Source organism: Staurois parvus, unplaced genomic scaffold (assembly GCF_062004578.1).
Source record: "Staurois parvus isolate SC_StPar_1 unplaced genomic scaffold, SC_StPar_1.0 ptg000564l, whole genome shotgun sequence".
Taxonomy (NCBI): Eukaryota; Metazoa; Chordata; class Amphibia; order Anura; family Ranidae; genus Staurois; species Staurois parvus.
The window spans coordinates 3343595-3361950 of NW_028318360.1; the positions used below are offsets into that span (position 1 = coordinate 3343595).

At 40.5% G+C, this 18356-nt stretch overlaps 1 protein-coding gene across 1 annotated transcript in view; it reads left to right on the plus strand.

The window, feature by feature from the left end:
• GRK4 (G protein-coupled receptor kinase 4) overlaps positions 1-18356 on the plus strand; it is a 327280-nt gene that overhangs the window by 147491 nt on the left and 161433 nt on the right. The window contains exon 2 of the mRNA XM_089691556.1: positions 7581-7676. Coding sequence (XP_089547682.1) covers positions 7581-7676 — 96 coding nt within the window. The remainder of the gene's footprint in view (positions 1-7580; positions 7677-18356) is intronic.

The following is an 18356-nucleotide window of genomic DNA, read 5'->3' on the forward strand; positions in this document are numbered from 1 at the left end:
CTACTGGCAGCAAAACAAACCATAGCGAAAGCTTGGAAACCGTTTATACCTTTTACAGAAGTTTGCCACCACCTAGATTTCTTTCTTAGTAATAAAAAGCTCTCCAGCATTCTTTTGGATACCCATGAGAAACTTCTTCAAATATGGACTCCTTGGATCCATCAGGCCCATCTTTCTATATCAACAGTCAGTTTTACGTTGCTATAATTACAGAGACTCCACGACCTGGGTTTGAGCGCTCTTGACATACTCTGACTCCTCCTTGCTCTCTTTTACTTTTCCCTTTTTTATTGGCTCTCGATGACTTGTTTGTTCTCATGTATTCCTTGGTTTGTTCTCATGTATTCCTTGGTTTGATCATATACTCGGTGAAAGAGGTATCAGTGTATGAAATTCACAAACGCCTGATCCCATACTATTGTGTATGGATCTTCTTCTGTTCTTCACACTGATTGTTACAACATGGTCAATGTACTTCTTGACATACCATCTACTTTGTCACTTGTTACAGTTTTGTTTTTTCATGCATGACCGCTTTTGACTTGTCACTTCTTGATATTATACTTCTACCTGTACACATAACCACAGTTGCAATTGTATCTTCTGAAAATAAAAACTTTTTCAATAAAAATGTATTGAAAGGAAAAAAGGTTGAGAAACAATGCTATAGACATACTGTTCTCTGCCTATTCAGGTAGAGGGATGGTGCCTACTGGTAGCCCCCTCCCCCTTGCAAGGTATACTTGCTCATCAATGCTAATAGGGCTATCCTCTGATGCAGCAGTACACTATCAAGGTCCTACCTTTCCTCAGGGCTTGTGCTGCTCCATGTGCTGGCATCCATCTTCGGTCTGCAAAGCATTGTGGGATCCTTTATGCTTTCAGCCCTCTGCAGCTCCTCCCAGGAGGTGGCGGCTTATCACATTTAAGTCTGCTGTTTGTAGCTGTCCATTGCATTCGTGTCCTGTCTGTTGCACAGCAGCAAGCTCCTGTTCAGTTAACTCTTTGCTCTCCTGGATACCGACTCGGCTTTGGCCAAGACTCCTCCTGGCTTCTGACCCCGGCTCTGGCGACCATTCTTCCTGGCTTCTGACCCCGGCTCTGGCGACCATTCTTCCTGGCTTCTGACCCCGGCTCTGGCGACCATTCTTCCTGGCTTCTGACCCCGGCTCTAGCGACCATTCTTCCTGGCTTCTGACCCCGGCTCTAGCGACCATTCTTCCTGGCTTCTGACCCCGGCTCTAGCGACCATTCTTCCTGGCTTCTGACCCCGGCTTTGGCTACGATTCCTGCTGGTTCTCGATTATCCTGGAAGACTACCTCGGCAGAAGAACTTCTGTCCTACCAAGTCATCCGCTCTTGCTGTCGGACTTGCATAGACTCTTGCCTTGTTTCTGTGTAAATAAACTTACCTTTAATTGCACCTCCTTGTGTGTCTGGCTCCTCGCTCCCTGACATACACTCATATAAACTCCAGTTGTAGATGGCTTTGTAGCTGACTCAGGTGAAAGATATTACTGCCACTTCACAGTGTGACAGTGTTTGGGTCTGGCTATTGGCCACTCGGGCCTTGGCACTGTCGCAGTGGGGAGTTTACATTCACTATCGTACCTGAAAGCCTAGCTGTATTGGACCGAAGAGCAGGGTGGTGGTGAGGGAGTTCAAATGGGTGAATAGGCTATCGGGCGGTACTGTCACTTTGCCCTGAACAGATGATGTTACACTGGGGGAAAATTTACTAAAACTGGAGAAACTGTGCATAATAACCAATCATCTTCTAACTTCAGCTTGTTCAGTTAAGGTTTTTTTTCTTTTCAATTTTAAACATAGTTAAATGTTTGTGGCATAAGGAGGCATAAAGTGGAACTGAACTAAGCTTGTAAAAAACCTACAATCAGGCAGCTCTTTATTATAGAAGACATGCTGTATCTCTTTTGCAGTAACAAACCCTTACCTGCCTGTTCAGTCTTCTATTGAATGTACAGTGAACTGTGCAACTGCAGCTCATTGTGGATTCCTGGCATGCTCTTGCTGTACTGCTGTGCATGGATTCCCGTGCACATGTGCAGGATGATATCATTACCTCACCGGCCAATCAAGTTGCAACCCCACACTCAACCCAGTGGAGGAGAGATGACAGTGGCTGGCTATGGATGTAACTGTTGCCCTGCTGGAAGTTGAAGATTAGTTTCACTTTAGGAATTGAAAATGAGATCTTGAAGCTGATTATTTACATGTACAGCTGCTCCGAATTCTGTCTGTTGCAGTCTTAGTAAATTCCCTTCATTTGTCTCTTTAAAAAGGAAAGTTTACTCCACACCCCCTCCCCCCGTTACCTGGTATTTTCCTTTGAAAAAAACTTGCCTGCCCAGTGGATATAGTGTTGTCCTACAGCAGTCCACTGTTCAGGTGTGACAGTCCATGTCCTGTGACACCATGTTGGTCCCCTTCAGCCATTTGCCTCTTCTGGGTTCAGACAGCCTGGCCCTGATGTCACATTTGGCTCTGCTCCTTGGCTGCTTTATGAACGGGTTCATGTGGCCTCCTGGGATATATCGAAATTATCCCAGGGCCCTGCTGGTGGAGCTTGACCTGTCATTATGGCCTAGGCTATTATAACTGTGTAAGGTCGTGGCACCTGGGGGAAAAAAAAAAAAAACAGTGGAAAAAACAATTAGGGTGGGGGGGCAAAGCCATGGCTCCCAAGTCAATTTGTGACATAAAATTCTGCTTTAAGTAGACTTGATTTCTCTCTTCAGAATTACAGTAAATCTCGCAAATCTCAAATTCTCAAACATCTAAATCAGTGAGCCATGGGATCACTTTTTCTCTTCTGGACCAGTATCCATTGTCCTTTATATGTTTTTTACGCTGAGCAGCTATCTGTGTTGGGTGTGCATGTGCACACCATTTACTAACTGTTGACCATTAAAAATAATGTACCAAAGAGGAGGCAGGTTCTCTTTATACGTTTTTGGTTTTATTTTATTCATTTAAATAGATGGATGATGGACTTTTAAAAAAAAAACAAAAAACAACAAATTAAAAAAAAAAGACCATTAAAATATAAATTCTTCCATCACGCATCTCCATTAAATAATGAGGGGTCGTTTAGGGAGACCCATGGCTGATGGAGGATTTATTGGCGAATCTCTTGTTTTCTCTGGCACCAATTGATGAAGTAGTTTTCACAATGTAAATGATACAGTTTGTGTAGGAACAAAGACAATGTAACTGCAGAAAGCTCTCCAAGGTGGAATCATTTCTCCTGTTTGCAGTAATCCCTCAGGGTACAGGCCAAGAATCCAGACCTTCAAAGGGATGGCTGTCTCTCCAAACTCTGGTATAAAGATGAATAGACTTTTAATATGGATATATTGTTGGCACTAACATTTATACCAATAGTGCAAAAAATACCATTTACTAGGAAGCGCAAGTTGAGGGTTTGCAGTTTTTTGGCCAGTAAATGGCATGCGTATTTATTCAAGGGCACTGAGAAACAGGTGATGACTAAAGCTGTCCTAAAGTGACACTAAACAAAAATATTCCATACACATCCACTTCTTAATGGCCCTGTGATTATTTATTACAGGTACTTGTATAGCACCATCAATTTACGCAGCACTTTACATATATATTGTACATTCACATAGTCTCTGCCCTCAAGGGGCGTACAATCTAAGGTCCCTAACTCACATTCATACATACGCATGCTAGGGCCAGTTTAGACAGGAGCCAATTAACCTACCAGCATGTCTTTTAGAATGTGGGAAGAAACCAGAGTACCCGGAGGAAACCCATACAGGCACAGGGAGAACATGCAAACTCTGTGCTGCTAGTTTTGTGATTGGGATCCGAACCAACACTCCTAATGCTGCTAGGCTAACCACTGAGCTGCCCATCTGTTTTTTATGAAACATTTTCTTTGTTTTTCTATTTTTCTGTTCATGAGCTCCTGAACCTCTGGCAGTGTACGTTAGTTGTAGTCATATGCACTGCTCAACACACAATACTGATCCCATAGTTCCTAGTCCATCTCATTAGTGAGCAGGAGAGGGTGGCCATGTTCCTTCATTCAGTGGGACCATGGAGAATGAAAGAGGTCATCCTTTAGACCTCTTTCACACTGATGGTCTGATTGGGTCCACATGTCAGTTTTAGATGCGTTCCCGATCAGATCATCCATAGCTCTTTATAGAGCAGCGGATGTCAGTGGAAATGTGTCCCCTGACGCCCGCCGGCATCCAGTCCGATCCTGTACGCAAAAAACAGACAGATGGGGATTCGTTCCCCAATCCGTCCAGCAGATCGGATCGAATGACAGTTGGGTGGAAATGGATAGGCAGTCTGTTTCCATCCATTCGCCCCATAGAAAATAGCGTGCTGTGTCTGCTCTGCAGCAGCGGAGAGATCCCCTGCTGAGCAATTGGATCCGCTGACAGGTCCACCCCGTTTTAAAGGGCCTTAACAGGAAGTCATATCAGAGCAGCAAATAAAAGTAATTTGGGGATTTCGAGAATGCTGAGCGTGCAAGAAAGGAATTTTGAGTTACGAATAAATACTTGAATAGAATTTTTATGGTGCAGGGTTTATCGTCCATTTTTAAAGTGGATGTATACCCTAACTGTATGACAATGCTTTTTTTGTTTTAGATAATTTTTCACTGTTTTACAATCTTTGTTGTATCGTATTGCTGCTGACCTTTTCCAATATCTCACAGCCACTGTCTGTATGCACACTCTCCATCAATTGCTGTACGTTATAGCTCAGGTCTGGTTTGCTTATGGTGACAACAGTGTGTGTGCAATGAGCATAAGAAGCCGCATGTGGTCTCCAACGTTAACACAGGTGCCAGGGTGACAATGAAGGAGCACAGTTGAAGAGACTCAAAGCATTATCATTCTATAATAGAAAGGGGTTGATTTACTAAAACTGGAGAGTGCAAAATCTGGTGCAGCTCTTCACATTAACCAATCAGCTTCCAGGTTTTATGGTCAAAGCGAAATTGAAGAAGCTGAAGTTAGAAGCGGATTGGCTACAGGCACAAATGCAGCAGATTCCAAGTGCTCCAGTTTTAGTAAATCAACCCCATAGTGTCTGAAAAAGGACCTTCATTTCAGAATCCTTTTAACAAGCACTACATGTTTATGAATTTAAATTTTCTATTGGAAAAAACTGACATGCTAAATATTATTTTTAGAGATTTTAGTGTCTGGATTTAAAGGATTAGGTCTTTTCCTCCAAAAAAGTCTCCCTATGCATTAATGTCCTCAAAACCATAACATGCTGGCTCCATTTTTTAGATAAATGCTTACTTTTTCAAATGCTCTTTTATTTGTCTTCCCTTCTCCATTCTGCAGACGACAGAGTGTAGTGAGTGCTGGATGACCCCACAAACTCATGAATGACCACTCTGCTTCATTCCCTACCCATGCATACGTAGTCAGCTTTTTCGCAGCTCAGTGTTCTGCAAAAGTGAATGAGAGCAGATGTGGGAGGGAAGCTGAGTGCTTGTTCGGGAGTTTACGGGACCTTGCATCCAATGCTGGGCATTTCTGCCATCAGCAGAATGGAGAGGGGAGGACAATATGAACATCTGAAATGTAAGCATTTATTAATCCATTTACCACAGCTGGCCAATGCTCCTGGAAGCTGGAAATCACTGAAGTAAACACTGCTAATATAGTGATCTCTGCTTGCTTCCAGCTCTTGCACCAAACTGCTGCCCTGCTGCATTCTAAACACGGGAGGTCTGCTGCTCGGCAAGGGGCGCCATTCAGAAAATGGTTTATATTATGATTGGATGGATGGAGAGCATAACATTTCCACCTGTCGCTCCATCTCATCCATTTAGAGAATGCTTTGAATTTATTTCGAAAAATGCAGTGTTTACAGTGCATCAGAGCAGCCACTCCTTACAAGACCCAAAAGCAAGTGGAGATCATTGGAGTAGTGTTGTCTACTTCAGTGACTTCCAGCTTCCAGGGGCATCCGTCAGGTATGGCAAATACATAAAAATACCAAAATAGGAAAAACTATTAAATTTTGCCATTTTATATCTGTAATATGATAGGCCATAACTCTTCTCTTGATAAGTACTGGTGCTTGGGTTTTAGTTTTGATTGGGTATGTACTTTTAATATCCAAATTAGTCAACAGATGGTAGATATCCTTTCACAGTACTAGAATGTTACCAACATAGATGAATCAGCAAGTGTGAAGCATTTCTTGAAGTGAGTTGCAATTCATTACTCCAGCTTTTTGAGAGTGTATGTTTGTGCCATAATTTTTCCCACATCGTGGGATGTCTACATTCGTAGTGGCAGTGGGGGGAAATAGGGGGAGGGGGGAAATCGGCTGTCTTCAGTCTAAATGGTTTACTTGCAAGACTCAAAATTTCATGGGGAAGGGCAATGCTCTCGAATGAAAAAAGCGTTTCAGATAGAGTAGAGTAGTAAGGGTCCAAGTGTAATAAATAAGCACACTTAACACAGGTCTCAAGGCATTAATAATCTGAAAATAACTGTTGTGTTTTTTTTTTTATTAAGTATCTTTATCTTAGAGTGTTAGCTTTGCGAATCAAGTTTCGGACTGTGGTAGGCACATGAGGGTGCATAATGGTTTTCACTTTAAGTGTGATTTTGGGATCAAGTTCCTTGTGTGGAGTGTACAGTGGGGGTCAAAAAAGATAGCATTGTAGCAGTGGAAGTGAGGGACACATATGATAACTCTTGATTGTATCAACAGTATTTGGACTCTTGTGCTGGGTGGACCAAAGTTTGAAAGAGTTGAAATTGAAGCGCCAAACCACTGCTAAGAGGTCCAGATAAAACTTTATTCCATTAAAGGTCAGGGTATAATTTAAAAAGTAGCCAATGTGTTTCGAGGGTTTAAGTGCCTCCCTTATCAGGGCTTGACTGCCAACAAAGTGAACAAACCAGAAGTGAACTGGACCTACTATGGTATTTATTTCAATGTGAATTAAAAGCACAGGCCTAATCAACAGCTCCTTTGGCAGCCTGTAAAAAATACCATTGTATGTCTAGTTTACTTCTGGCTTGTTCACTTTGTTGCCAGTCAAGCCCTGATGAGGGGGGATACTTAGACCCCTGAAACATGTGGATATTTTTTAAGTTGTATCTTTTGACCTTTAATGGAGTTATATCTGGACCTGTCAGCAGTGGTGTAGTGCTTCAATTTCAACTTTTTTTACATCACACTGCAAGCCAAGGAGACTGTGGAGTTCCTCTTGGCTGTAGAAGTCACCTGTCCAAAAACCAGATCATTTACACCAACATTAATATCTTACGATAACAATACCAGTAGAAGATAGTGCTTTCTTTCCACTTTCCTCAAAATTTGGAAAGCACATTGTTGTCTTAACAAACAATAGTAAGAATTGGTTCATCATGTGATGACAGATTGTCATTAGATTATGAGTTGTAACTAGCAGGGCCCTTGTAGTGCTTGTAGGTCTACTAAATGCTCGACTATAAAGTGTTATGGGAAAAGGTGATACTGTGTAAATAAGATAATGGGTTATTTTGTACATATGTTTAACAAAAATTTAACTTTTACAGGAGGTGGTGGCAAGAGGAATGGCCGCAGCAAAAAATGGAAGGAGATGCTGAAGTTGCCCCACATCAGCCAATGTGAAGAGCTCCGACATACAGTAGGTAAGTACATCATGTTTATTATGGATCTGACTGTTCTGACCACTAAACAAAATTCAGTGCATGCACTGCTCCTTTCCTGAGGTTGCTATGAGCTTTTGGTGTAAGTGCAATCATGAGTCTGAGGGGGTAGAAGCACCCAGTAAAGCTGAAAGTAAAAAAGTGAAAATAAGTTATAAAATGAGTGAGGATTATAATGTACAGCAGATATACTACAGGTAGACAATGGAAAAGATGAATGTGCACTTTTTTGTCCATGTTTTCAACTTCAGTTCTAAATTTATGTTCCGTGCGTTCTTGTTTTTCACAAACCTTGTTTTAGAGTCAATAAACCTGTTACGAAAATTATATTACAGATATAAATACTCTCAGAAATCAAGGCTTAACACTATTAACATTTATACTTATTGGGATTGATTTACAAAATAAACTGTATACTTTGTAAAGGGAATTTTCATTTTGCAAGGGAATTTTCCCTTAGTTTAGTAAATCTGGTTAAGGAATGCTGACTTCTATCTTTTGTGTCCAAGCAAAATTACAGTTTATTTTCCTTGCGCATGATTGAGTATTCTTATCAGTGCAAGTTTTTTTTGTTTTATTTTAAATAATAAACAGAAGTGAGATTTGTGTTGGCAAAATGGAGGCATCTTTACATGCAAAGGTGCAAAATAAAATGACTGTTCTTAATTCTGGATGTTCAGCTCTCTCTTTAGGTCTGCATTCTCAACTTAAATAACTATATGGATTGCAGAGTTACTAGTCTGGAAGCTCGAAAGCCTGAAGTATCACACCGCTAAGTATGTGGTGTATAAATAAAATAATAAAAAAATGGACAGATGATTGCCCTGTCAAGTCCATTGTGAGGATTGTCAACTTGAGCACTTAAATATCTGATAATCAAGTTGTCTATTCATCTAACCAACTGAGCACCCACATTAATCTAGTAGAATACTACATTTCCTTTATACTGAATGTTAACATTATACCACCTCTACCTGGTTGGCACAGCCTTCTTTGTCCAAACGTGATGTACCATAGGATATTGAGGCTGACAGTTGAAAAGGAAAGGCTATCAGACACATAACTACACGCCACTTACTTTATTGGTATCATGCATTATGACACCTTGGTCTGATGACCAAAGTGTCTTGAAATATTGTTGTGAACTTCAAAGATTTAGTATGTCAACCATTTCACAGTATTTTAAAGGAGGGCTCTTTTTTTTTGGCCCACCTCATCGGGGCTTGATTGTTTATCCTGTAAGGTTGTCCTGTAATTTCCTCTGTGTACTTGACATTTAAAACCGTGTTTATGCAATATTATACATTTCTTTATAAGAGGGCCTGCTTGTCCCCCCACAGGCGACTTAGACTTCCATAACATCTATTGGAGCCATCCTCCTGGTTTCATTTCATATTAGAGCTATAATGTTGATTACTAGTTTCAGTTCTCCTTCACCAGATATGTCTTGTCGCTGTGACAGTTTAATGTAGTGCTCTATACATTGTAAATGATTTTTGGTTGTAATATCGCCTACCAAAAAAAAATACTCAATGTTCAATCAGGCTGGATAGGCTTTTCCAAGGAGGAATTGTGGTACATCAGGTGACCAAACTGGGACAACTTCTGCAATTTTACCTGAATGTTACGGAAAAGCGTTATTGGATATGGAAAGTTGGGTTACAATTCGATTTTATTTAAACCCTATGTATTCAGTATCAGCTAATTAATCAAGAAAAGGAATTACCAGTGACCAATATATACGTAGAAATATCATGAGTTTGAGTAAACCGATTGGGTTATTACATGCAGACAGGGCTGTCTTTCAGCCGTATTTTTGGCACAGGGGGTGACCTAGAAAAGGCAGGGGATATAGCTTTGTCTCTATTTGGCTGATGATCAAAGTAAGTTAGTTTTACTGAATAAATTAATTTTAATGATGTAAGTTTAATCAGATTTTAGTGCTGCCTTAGCCATTGGTGCTTTCATTTTAAGACTGGAAGGTCTTCTTCCATATTTTGATATGTAGTGATTGCTCAGGTCACCCGAAAGAAGAATTGCTGGCTCTGTTTTGCTTTTACACCACAATAATTCCGCACCAGAATGTGTGTTCTATTTATTCTCTCTCCATCTGACATACTCTTTGTGGCAGCAGCCATGCTTTTAACATTTGATCAGGTTCAAAAACCAAGCATGCATAGCTTTAGAAACCTAAAGTATCATCTGAAGCTCTAGTCCAGCATATGAAAGAATTCTGCTGGTCAAGCCCCTGAGGTCTGATATCCAACTGACATACACCTTGCTGCAGCAGCCATTATTATTATTATTATACAGTATATAGCACCAACAGTTTACTCAGCGCTGTACATTACAATGGGAGACCGTACACGAGACAGTAACAATACAATTCGATCCACAAGGGGTTCGAGGGCCCTGCTCCTTGGAGCCTACAATCTAGGAGGGAGGGGATAGTGGTACAGGAGGAAATGGCTGTGGGGGATGGAGTGGTAGGAAGAGTGGAGGAGATCGGCAATTAGCTGAGGGCGGGGTAGGCTTCCCTGAAGAGATGGGTTTCAGGGTGCGCCTAAAGGTGAGGAGGGTAGGTGACAGTCTGATGGATTGGGGTTGGGAGTTCCAGAGGATGGGGGAAGCCCTGAAGAAGTCCTGGAGACAGGCATGGGAGGAGGAGACCAGGGAACTAGAGAGTAGGAGGTCTTGTGAGGAGCGGAGAGTACGTTTTGGGTGGTATTTGGATATCAGGTCGGTGATGTAGTTTGGGGCAGTGTTATGAACAGCTTTGTAGTCAATGTTAGCATTTTGAATTTTATCCGTTGGGCAATTGGAAGCCAGTGGAGGGATTGGCAGAGGGGGGTGGCGGATACGAAGCGGTTGGTAAGGTGGATGAGTCTGGCCGCAGTTTTCAGGATAGACTGAAGCGGGGATAGCCTGTGATGAGGTAGGCCAGTGAGGAGGGAGTTACAGTACTCAAGTCGTGATATAATAAGGGAGTGAAAGAGTTGCTTTGCAGTTTCCAGGGTTAGGAACGGACGTTTATTGGAGATGTTGCAGAGGTGGAGTCTACATGAGTTTGTCAGTGATTGCAGGTAACATTTCTTCAGGTTCAAAAAGCAAGCATGCAGAGCTTCAGAAACCTGAAATATCATTTGAAGCTCTAGTCCAGCATGTGGAAGTATTCTGTTGGTCAAGACCCTGAGACCTGAGAAAACACTCTTAAAGGGGTCATTCAGACAAACTGCTGGTTATCTGTTTTGGCATTTAGCATTCAGCAACATAGAAGGTGAACTTTGTCCACTTGGAAACCAATTTATTGAAAGAATTGATTGACTCGCCATGAACTGCCATCCACTTTCCTGTTTCCTCTATCCTCATGCTCCGAGATGCCACTCATATAAACCAACCTTCTGGTGACCCCCTGTTCCTTGAACTCAGCTTAACAATATTTCATTTCATTAAGTGCAAGGAGCTGTGAAAATGGTGGCTGGGTTATTGGGCTTTGCACAATGAGATTTTGCATTAATAATAAGATACCACTGAAAAAAGACTTCTGATTGGTCTATATTTTTTAAACATTGAACATGATCATTGTTTCTTGTGCTGCTTTATTCAGTGAACATAGGCTGCATGACCCAATATAATATCAGAAAGGCTATAATGTTTTCCATGAAAGTAATGTATCCGTTGTGATGTTCCCATGCCTCTAGCTTCTGGAGTTGTGGAGAAGTCAGATTTTTTCGTCAATGGTTTAGGCACTCCTCCTCCTTATTTTATAATATGTGGTCATGCCCGAACCAGGAAAAATGAGCTGTTACAATGCAATGCAAACTTTCAGTGTGTTCGTTAGTAGAAGCTTGGTTGTAAGTCAGGAAAACATGTGAGCCACCAGAAAAGCACAGATCAAAGCTCATAGCGGAAGTATAAGGCCAAGCCCTCCTTCATGCTCCCAAACATTTCCAGTATCGTGCAAGTCCAAAATGTAAAAAATATTGAGCAATACAGCATTACAAGAAGCCTAGTCTGGTTTGGAACTAAACATGGTCCAAAGTGGTAACATTTTGTGACCATGTTGTTTGAAATTTTTATGATTAATTTATAAAGTTGGAAAATTCTTCAGATTCCTTTCATATTCAAGAATATTTTTTTTTCTTTGTTGTTTTCTATGAATTGCTGTTCCACTCCAACTTTTCGAATGCCACAATGGTTGCCCAGAGAAATGTTGCGTATCTATTAAAACCGCAAACTATGTAGTGTAAATTATTCACCAAGAGCATCTGAGCTGTCATACTTACCACACTGTTAGGTTGATTCTAGTCAGTCAATATAACTTGGCTAAAAGAAAATGTTGTAATCAGGATGCGCTGAAAGAATAAAACATGATGCAATCTTGATTGAGGGAAGGGAGCTGCCTTAAATATTTTGTAGTCAAAAACACCAATTAATGCAGTTTTATATTCATAAACTGTACCTGTACTACTTAGCTACAATAAAGAAAAGTCAGGTCGTCAACCCGACAATCGAGTCTGGCAATCCAGTTTGGCAGTTTTGTAAATCCAAATATCAAATACTTTGTTGGATAAAACAGCTACCATTTACTGTTTGTGTTTTTCAGATGCTTGTTTAGAGTTCAGCTTGAAATAAACAGTATAATAATACGGGTAGCATTAGTAGTTCTCTGAATAGCTGTTTTTGTTTGTAATTTCTTTTCAGTTCGGAAAGAATAGGAAGATTGGATCCGAAATGGCAATGGCCTTCTGTAACCTCTTGCCGTGTCCCCGCTTTCCCCTTTATGACCATCTATCTTCATTAAGTTTCTTTTATTTTAAATGAAATTGGTTAAATGTTATGAGTTTTTCACTTTTTGCAACTTGTAAATTAATAAGCGGACACATCTGTTTTTGAGCCTCTCACTCTCTCATCCTCCAATTACTCCGCTGCGTAGTATGGGCTTGCGTCATTCATGTTTATATGATGACCTATCTTTAATAGCATGTGTTTGGCTGCAGATGTTAACTCATAAAAAAGACTGTATGTGCAGCGGTTACACCAGCAGTCTCTGTTGTGTGAACTTGCACACAAATCATGGTTTTAATTTACTTTGGGCAATCGTTTTTTTTTTTAAACTGTGTAATTTTGTGGAATAATTTGACCTCTCTCTCTTGGCATACACCAGTCTAGACCAACAGCAGAAGTTCCTTTCAAACATTCCGATGTGAACGCTGACAGCAGATGAAAGCTCACTGCCTGAACTTGTCTGCTTTTTTTTTTTTTCTTTTTCTTCTTGTCTGATTTGGTCATGGAAAGATTTCTTTAAATGCTTGGCAAGCTATTGTTAATAAAAATGCAGGCCCTTAAGGTATGGGTCGATTATGAACAAAGAAAAATTGTTTTAGACCTTAACTGTTTTACATGACTTTTGGGCTGTGCGTGCTCCTCTATAGACATTTGAGACCAAAGCATAGTTGCTTCCACTATAAATGGCCAGGATAGAAATTCATTGATAAGAGACCCAAGGGACCCACAGTATGTGAACATTCCATATGGTCCACAGGTATGGATCAGGAGGAGGAATCTGCTGTATTTGTTCTTCCGCGATATGTTTTCTGTTTAAAGGTATTTTTATTAGCAGGTTTTCCAGACTAAAACTGCAGCATAACAAAGCAGCTCAGTTATTAAGAAAAATATCTGGTCTTTTATGATCAGGATGGCCATCGGTACAGTAGGGCAGTTTTTGAGGTTAAATTAACATATACAGTGTACATGAATGTCTACTTTACAACTAGTAAATGCGTCTGACTAGAGTTGCAAGATTGTAAGGAACATCAGTGGTGGTGGGAAGGTTCAAAGGCTCATGTTTGGTATATTATATAAAGTCCTTTCATAATTTTTGATAATTCAAGCTTAGGCTTTTCAAAAATGACTAGTCAAGATCCCAACAGGGGGTTATAGTAGTAGGAGAAAGGTCTTTGCCTGGGCAGGCAAGGGAGAAGGGTCAAAAAGACAGGGAACAGGGGAATGCTGCACATGGTGCAGGGTGTTGCGTGATGGTGGAGGTGACTAGGTCTCACTTAGCAATGTCCTAGGAGTATTTCAGTTAGGCTTCGTGAGGTACGTAAATGGCTTACATCTCTAGCAAAGACATTATTCAACTTTAGTCAGAGACACACAGTTTGTTTTTATCTACAGTTGTGGCCAAAATTATTCAACCCCCACTGAAATTGAGTGTTTTGGCCAGTTTGACATTGCTTTTGATCATTCAGTCATCTTGCTTACATTTACATTAAAGAGGCACTTGTAGGTCAGACAAATATAACATAACAGTTATAATGAAATAACCACAAATGTCTTTTCTGTGCTCACAGCATTATCAGTTTTATTCAACCCCCAAGTGACATTCAATCTTAGTACTTAGTACAGCATCCTTTTACAGTTATAACAGCTTTTAAACGTGAAGCATAGCTTGACACAAGTGTCTTGCAGCGATCTACGGGTATCTTCGCCCATTCTTCATGGGCAAAGGCCTCCAGTTCAGTCACATTCTTAGGCTTGCGCACTGCAACTGCTTTCTTTAAGTCCCACCAGAGGTTCTCAATCGGATTTAAGTCTGGTGACTGCGATGGCCACTCCAAAATGTTCCAGCCTTTCCTCTGCAACCATGCTCTAGTGGACTTGGAGGTATGCTTGGGATCATTGTCCTGTTGAAAGGTCCAACGTCTCCCAAGCCTCAGGTGTGTGACGGACTGCATCACGTTTCCATCCAATATCTCCTGGTACTGAAGAGAATTCATGGTACCTTGCACACGCTGAAGCTTCCCTGTACCTGCAGAAGCAAAACAGCCCCAAAGCATGATTGACCCTCCACCATGCTTCACAGTAGGCAAGGTGTTCTTTTCATCATAGGCCTTGTTCTTCCTCCTCCAAACATAGCGTTGATCCATGGGCCCAAACAGTTCTAATTTTGTTTCATCAGTCCACAGAACACTATCCCACAACTTTTGTGGTTTGTCCACATGGCTTTTGGCATACTGCAGTCGACTCTTCTTATTCTTTGGAGACAGCAAGGGGGTACGCCTGGGAGTTCTGGCACGGAGGCCTTCATTACGCAGTGTGCGTCTTATTGTCTGGGCTGAAACTTCTGTACCCACATCTGACAAATCTTTTCTCAGTTCCTCAGCACTCACACGGGGACTTCTCTCCACTCTACGCTTCAGGTAGCGCACAGCAGTCGAAGTCAGCATCTTCTTTCTGCCACGACCAGGTAGCGTTTCAACAGTGCCCTTTGCCTTGAATTTGCGAATGATGCTTCCTAAGGTGTCTCTTGGTATGTTTAACATCTTTGCAATCTTCTTATAGCCATTGCCCTTCCTGTGAAGAGAAATCACCTCTTCTCTTGTCTTCCTGGACCATTCTCTTGCCTTCACCATGTTTGTAACCACACCAGTAAATGTCTAGAAGGAGCTGAGTATCACAGTCATTTTAAAGCTGCCTAATTGGTGCTTATTATGCTTGATTGCTGCTCGGTGACATCCACAGGTGTTTTCAATACCTGATGGAAAGCACCTGTATGAACCTCTGTTCTTCAGAGTGGTAGTCTTTAAGGGGTTGAATAATTGTGGCAATGAAGAAACCACATAAGAACCATTTACTACTGTATTACATAAACAATTGATGTCATTTTAGTTGCATTTGGGTAGTTACAACGTCCTTGTAGGATTTGATTCTGAATACAATTCCAAATGTACACTATAGTCCCTAAACCCCTTTACAGCATTGGGGGTTGAATAATTTTGGCCACAACTGTACAAACATTCCTTATCTGCATAGGCAGTTTTTTGGTTAAGGTGAACTAACCTTTTAATGTTCATGCTAGCTTTGGGAACTTCCACAAGTTTAACTTCTCAGATACAAGTATATAGGTCAAGTATGCTTGGTCCACAAATCCTCTTAGTGAGAAGAAATTAGGTGTCTTTTTGTAGTCACTATATGTAAAATCAACCTTCTGGGGATTATAGGGTATAGGATCCTTGTCATATAGGTCAAGAGACAGAGAATAGACTCAATTGTTTTCCTGAATGGCTATTACTTTGAGCAGGTCCAGAATATGTAGAATAAGGTCCCAATGTGCTTATGGCTTATCCAGCATCAGTCAGGGATGTTGGAATTGCGGGTGTGCAAACAGGTAGGGGTATAATACCAGTGGTAGGGTATTTTGAAGTGATATTCTTTGTAAACTCTACAAAGTGAGGTTTTATGGGCTTAAAGCCCATATTACATTTCCGTTTCTGTAAGGTAAGTTTACGGTTAGAATATACTCCCATTTGAACATGTAATTGTGATTTGTGGGCAGGTGAGTGTGCTGGGTTTCTAGATACATTTTTTTTTTTTTTTTTTTTTTTTTGTGGAAACCACCCATCAGGTTGTCCAGGTGCTATGACAAACCTGAGCAACCTCTGCTTAATAAAGAATTTTACAAGTTTGAGAACTGGTTCCCTAAAATCCAGCATATGAAGGGACTCTAATGCTGCCACAACTCTTTAAACCTCATCCATTTATCCACTCTTACTCCGTTTATAAGCATAAGCATCCCTTTGGCGTTCTCATTAGCCCTTGTATATTGACCACAACAGAGGTGTAGAATAGAGGAGTATGTTTTTAATAGTTTTTAGTTGTTGCCCTGTCAAATGAGAGATTGGCATCCATTATCAATGCTAATATTTTTCAGATTAGTCCAAATATGTTGCTGAATGGTTGGTCTGCAGTCAACATTAAGAAGGGTCAAAAAGTTTAATCTATTTACAAGATGATCTTCAAACGCCAAACCGTGATAGTAGGGCATCTTAAACTAGTCCCCATGTATCATTTTAATAATTTGCTTTTGTAAAGCTTCCTAATTATAAGAAGCAATAGCTAATACCCTTGTCATAAGGCTTTGGGTTTACCTTACGTTGGAGGTTATTGCCATTTTGATGCAGATTGTACATGTGAGCCAATGAGTGCATGTTAGAATTTTGGCAGTGCTGTGTGGATTGTGGCAATGCAGCATTACAATGATTATTCTCCACAGAATCAGATAAGTGAGTGAATTCTTGCCTGGAGCGCCATTTCTCCTCTGGCAGGTTGTCAATTCCCCTTTCAATAAACATTGTATAAAGTCGTCATTTAAACCTTGCTAGCGTGGAGCACTCTGTTTGTTGTCAAACACTCTGCCAGCACCCAGAGCTGCTCAACAAAAGTTCATAAAGGGAATGTATAGCTTTTTTTAAGCTTTTACTTATTTTTATATGTACCATAATATAATAGACTTTTACTCTTCTCTGATGCATATATTTTTTCACGCATTATTAATACTTTAACCAGCTTTACTTTTAAGAGTATTAATACAAATATATTTCAGGGCAGCCATATTTGTTTGTTACATATGGCTTAGTTATGGCTAAATGGTTACATCCAGGCTTTGCTTCTTATTTAATAATGCTTTTCAGTAATTGTGCTTTAAGTAGATCTAAACTCTATTATTAAAATCTATTATGTTCTTTATCAAGTTAATGCAATTTCAAAATCATCTTTATTATTTTTAAATTTGCAGCTTTTATTCAAATAATATCTGGTGCTATAGCTATTGAGGTCCTAGTTAAGGCATTTGTTAGTCTGACAATGTTTTGTTCTTTTCTACCAGTTGTGCTCCTGCATTGTCACCCTTTGACATGGGCTTCTGATGGAGACTAACAAAGTATTGGTCAATAAACATTACACAGGCATAGTGTACTGTTGTCAATCAGGAAACCTGACCTGAGAAATGCTATGCAGTTATCGCATATGGACAGTTTCAATGCTGCTGCTGCTTTCCTGAAGCCAACTTCTAGGAGTGAAAAAATTCAAATCATTGATTTTATCTTTAAACGACAGGTCAGTTGTTTATAGTATAGGGTACTTTTTGTGTTACTGATGTTAGGGTTTACTTCTACTTTACCAATTTATTCTAAAGGTGGTGGTCACTGGATTGTTCTGATGAACAGATCCACTGGGCAGTACACCTTCAAATCTGCAATATATTACTTTTCATTGTAGGGGCTGTTGGAAATCGCTAATCCTGAAGGTCCTCTAACATTAACTGGAACCTAACTCACCCTAACGTTGACTCGTAAAGCCATGTCCATGCAAGGTTCGCTTGTTAAATGTGTCCCTCCTTCAACCTTTCTGAAACTCTAAATAAACTTTAGAACAAATACCTGTAGGGGGAAAGAAAAAGTTAATATCTTGCCAACAAGATCCCGGAGAATGCTTCAAATATCATAAGAAAATGTGAGATTTAGGCTTCCCAGATTTCTCCAGGATCTTGGCAGAAACAGAATGACCTCACCATCAGGATGAAGACATCACTCTAGACTGCCCTATTGTGTGAAGTGGTAATCAGAAGCAGTAGTAGAAAAGCGTTTTTCTAAGACCAGTAATGATTAGCTGGTCTCCGTGCAGCCAGCCAGTCTCCCTGCCAACCCTTACATTGTAATGCCCTTGTAAAATTAGAGGACCTTTTTGTTGGACTCTTTTGACAGCCAATGGGGACTGTTAACATCACCAGACAGCTGTGTGGGCACCACAAGAAGTACCCGTCACTTGACTACAGTTTCAGGTGAAAAATGTGGTGTTTTATCTATAGATTAGTTAAAG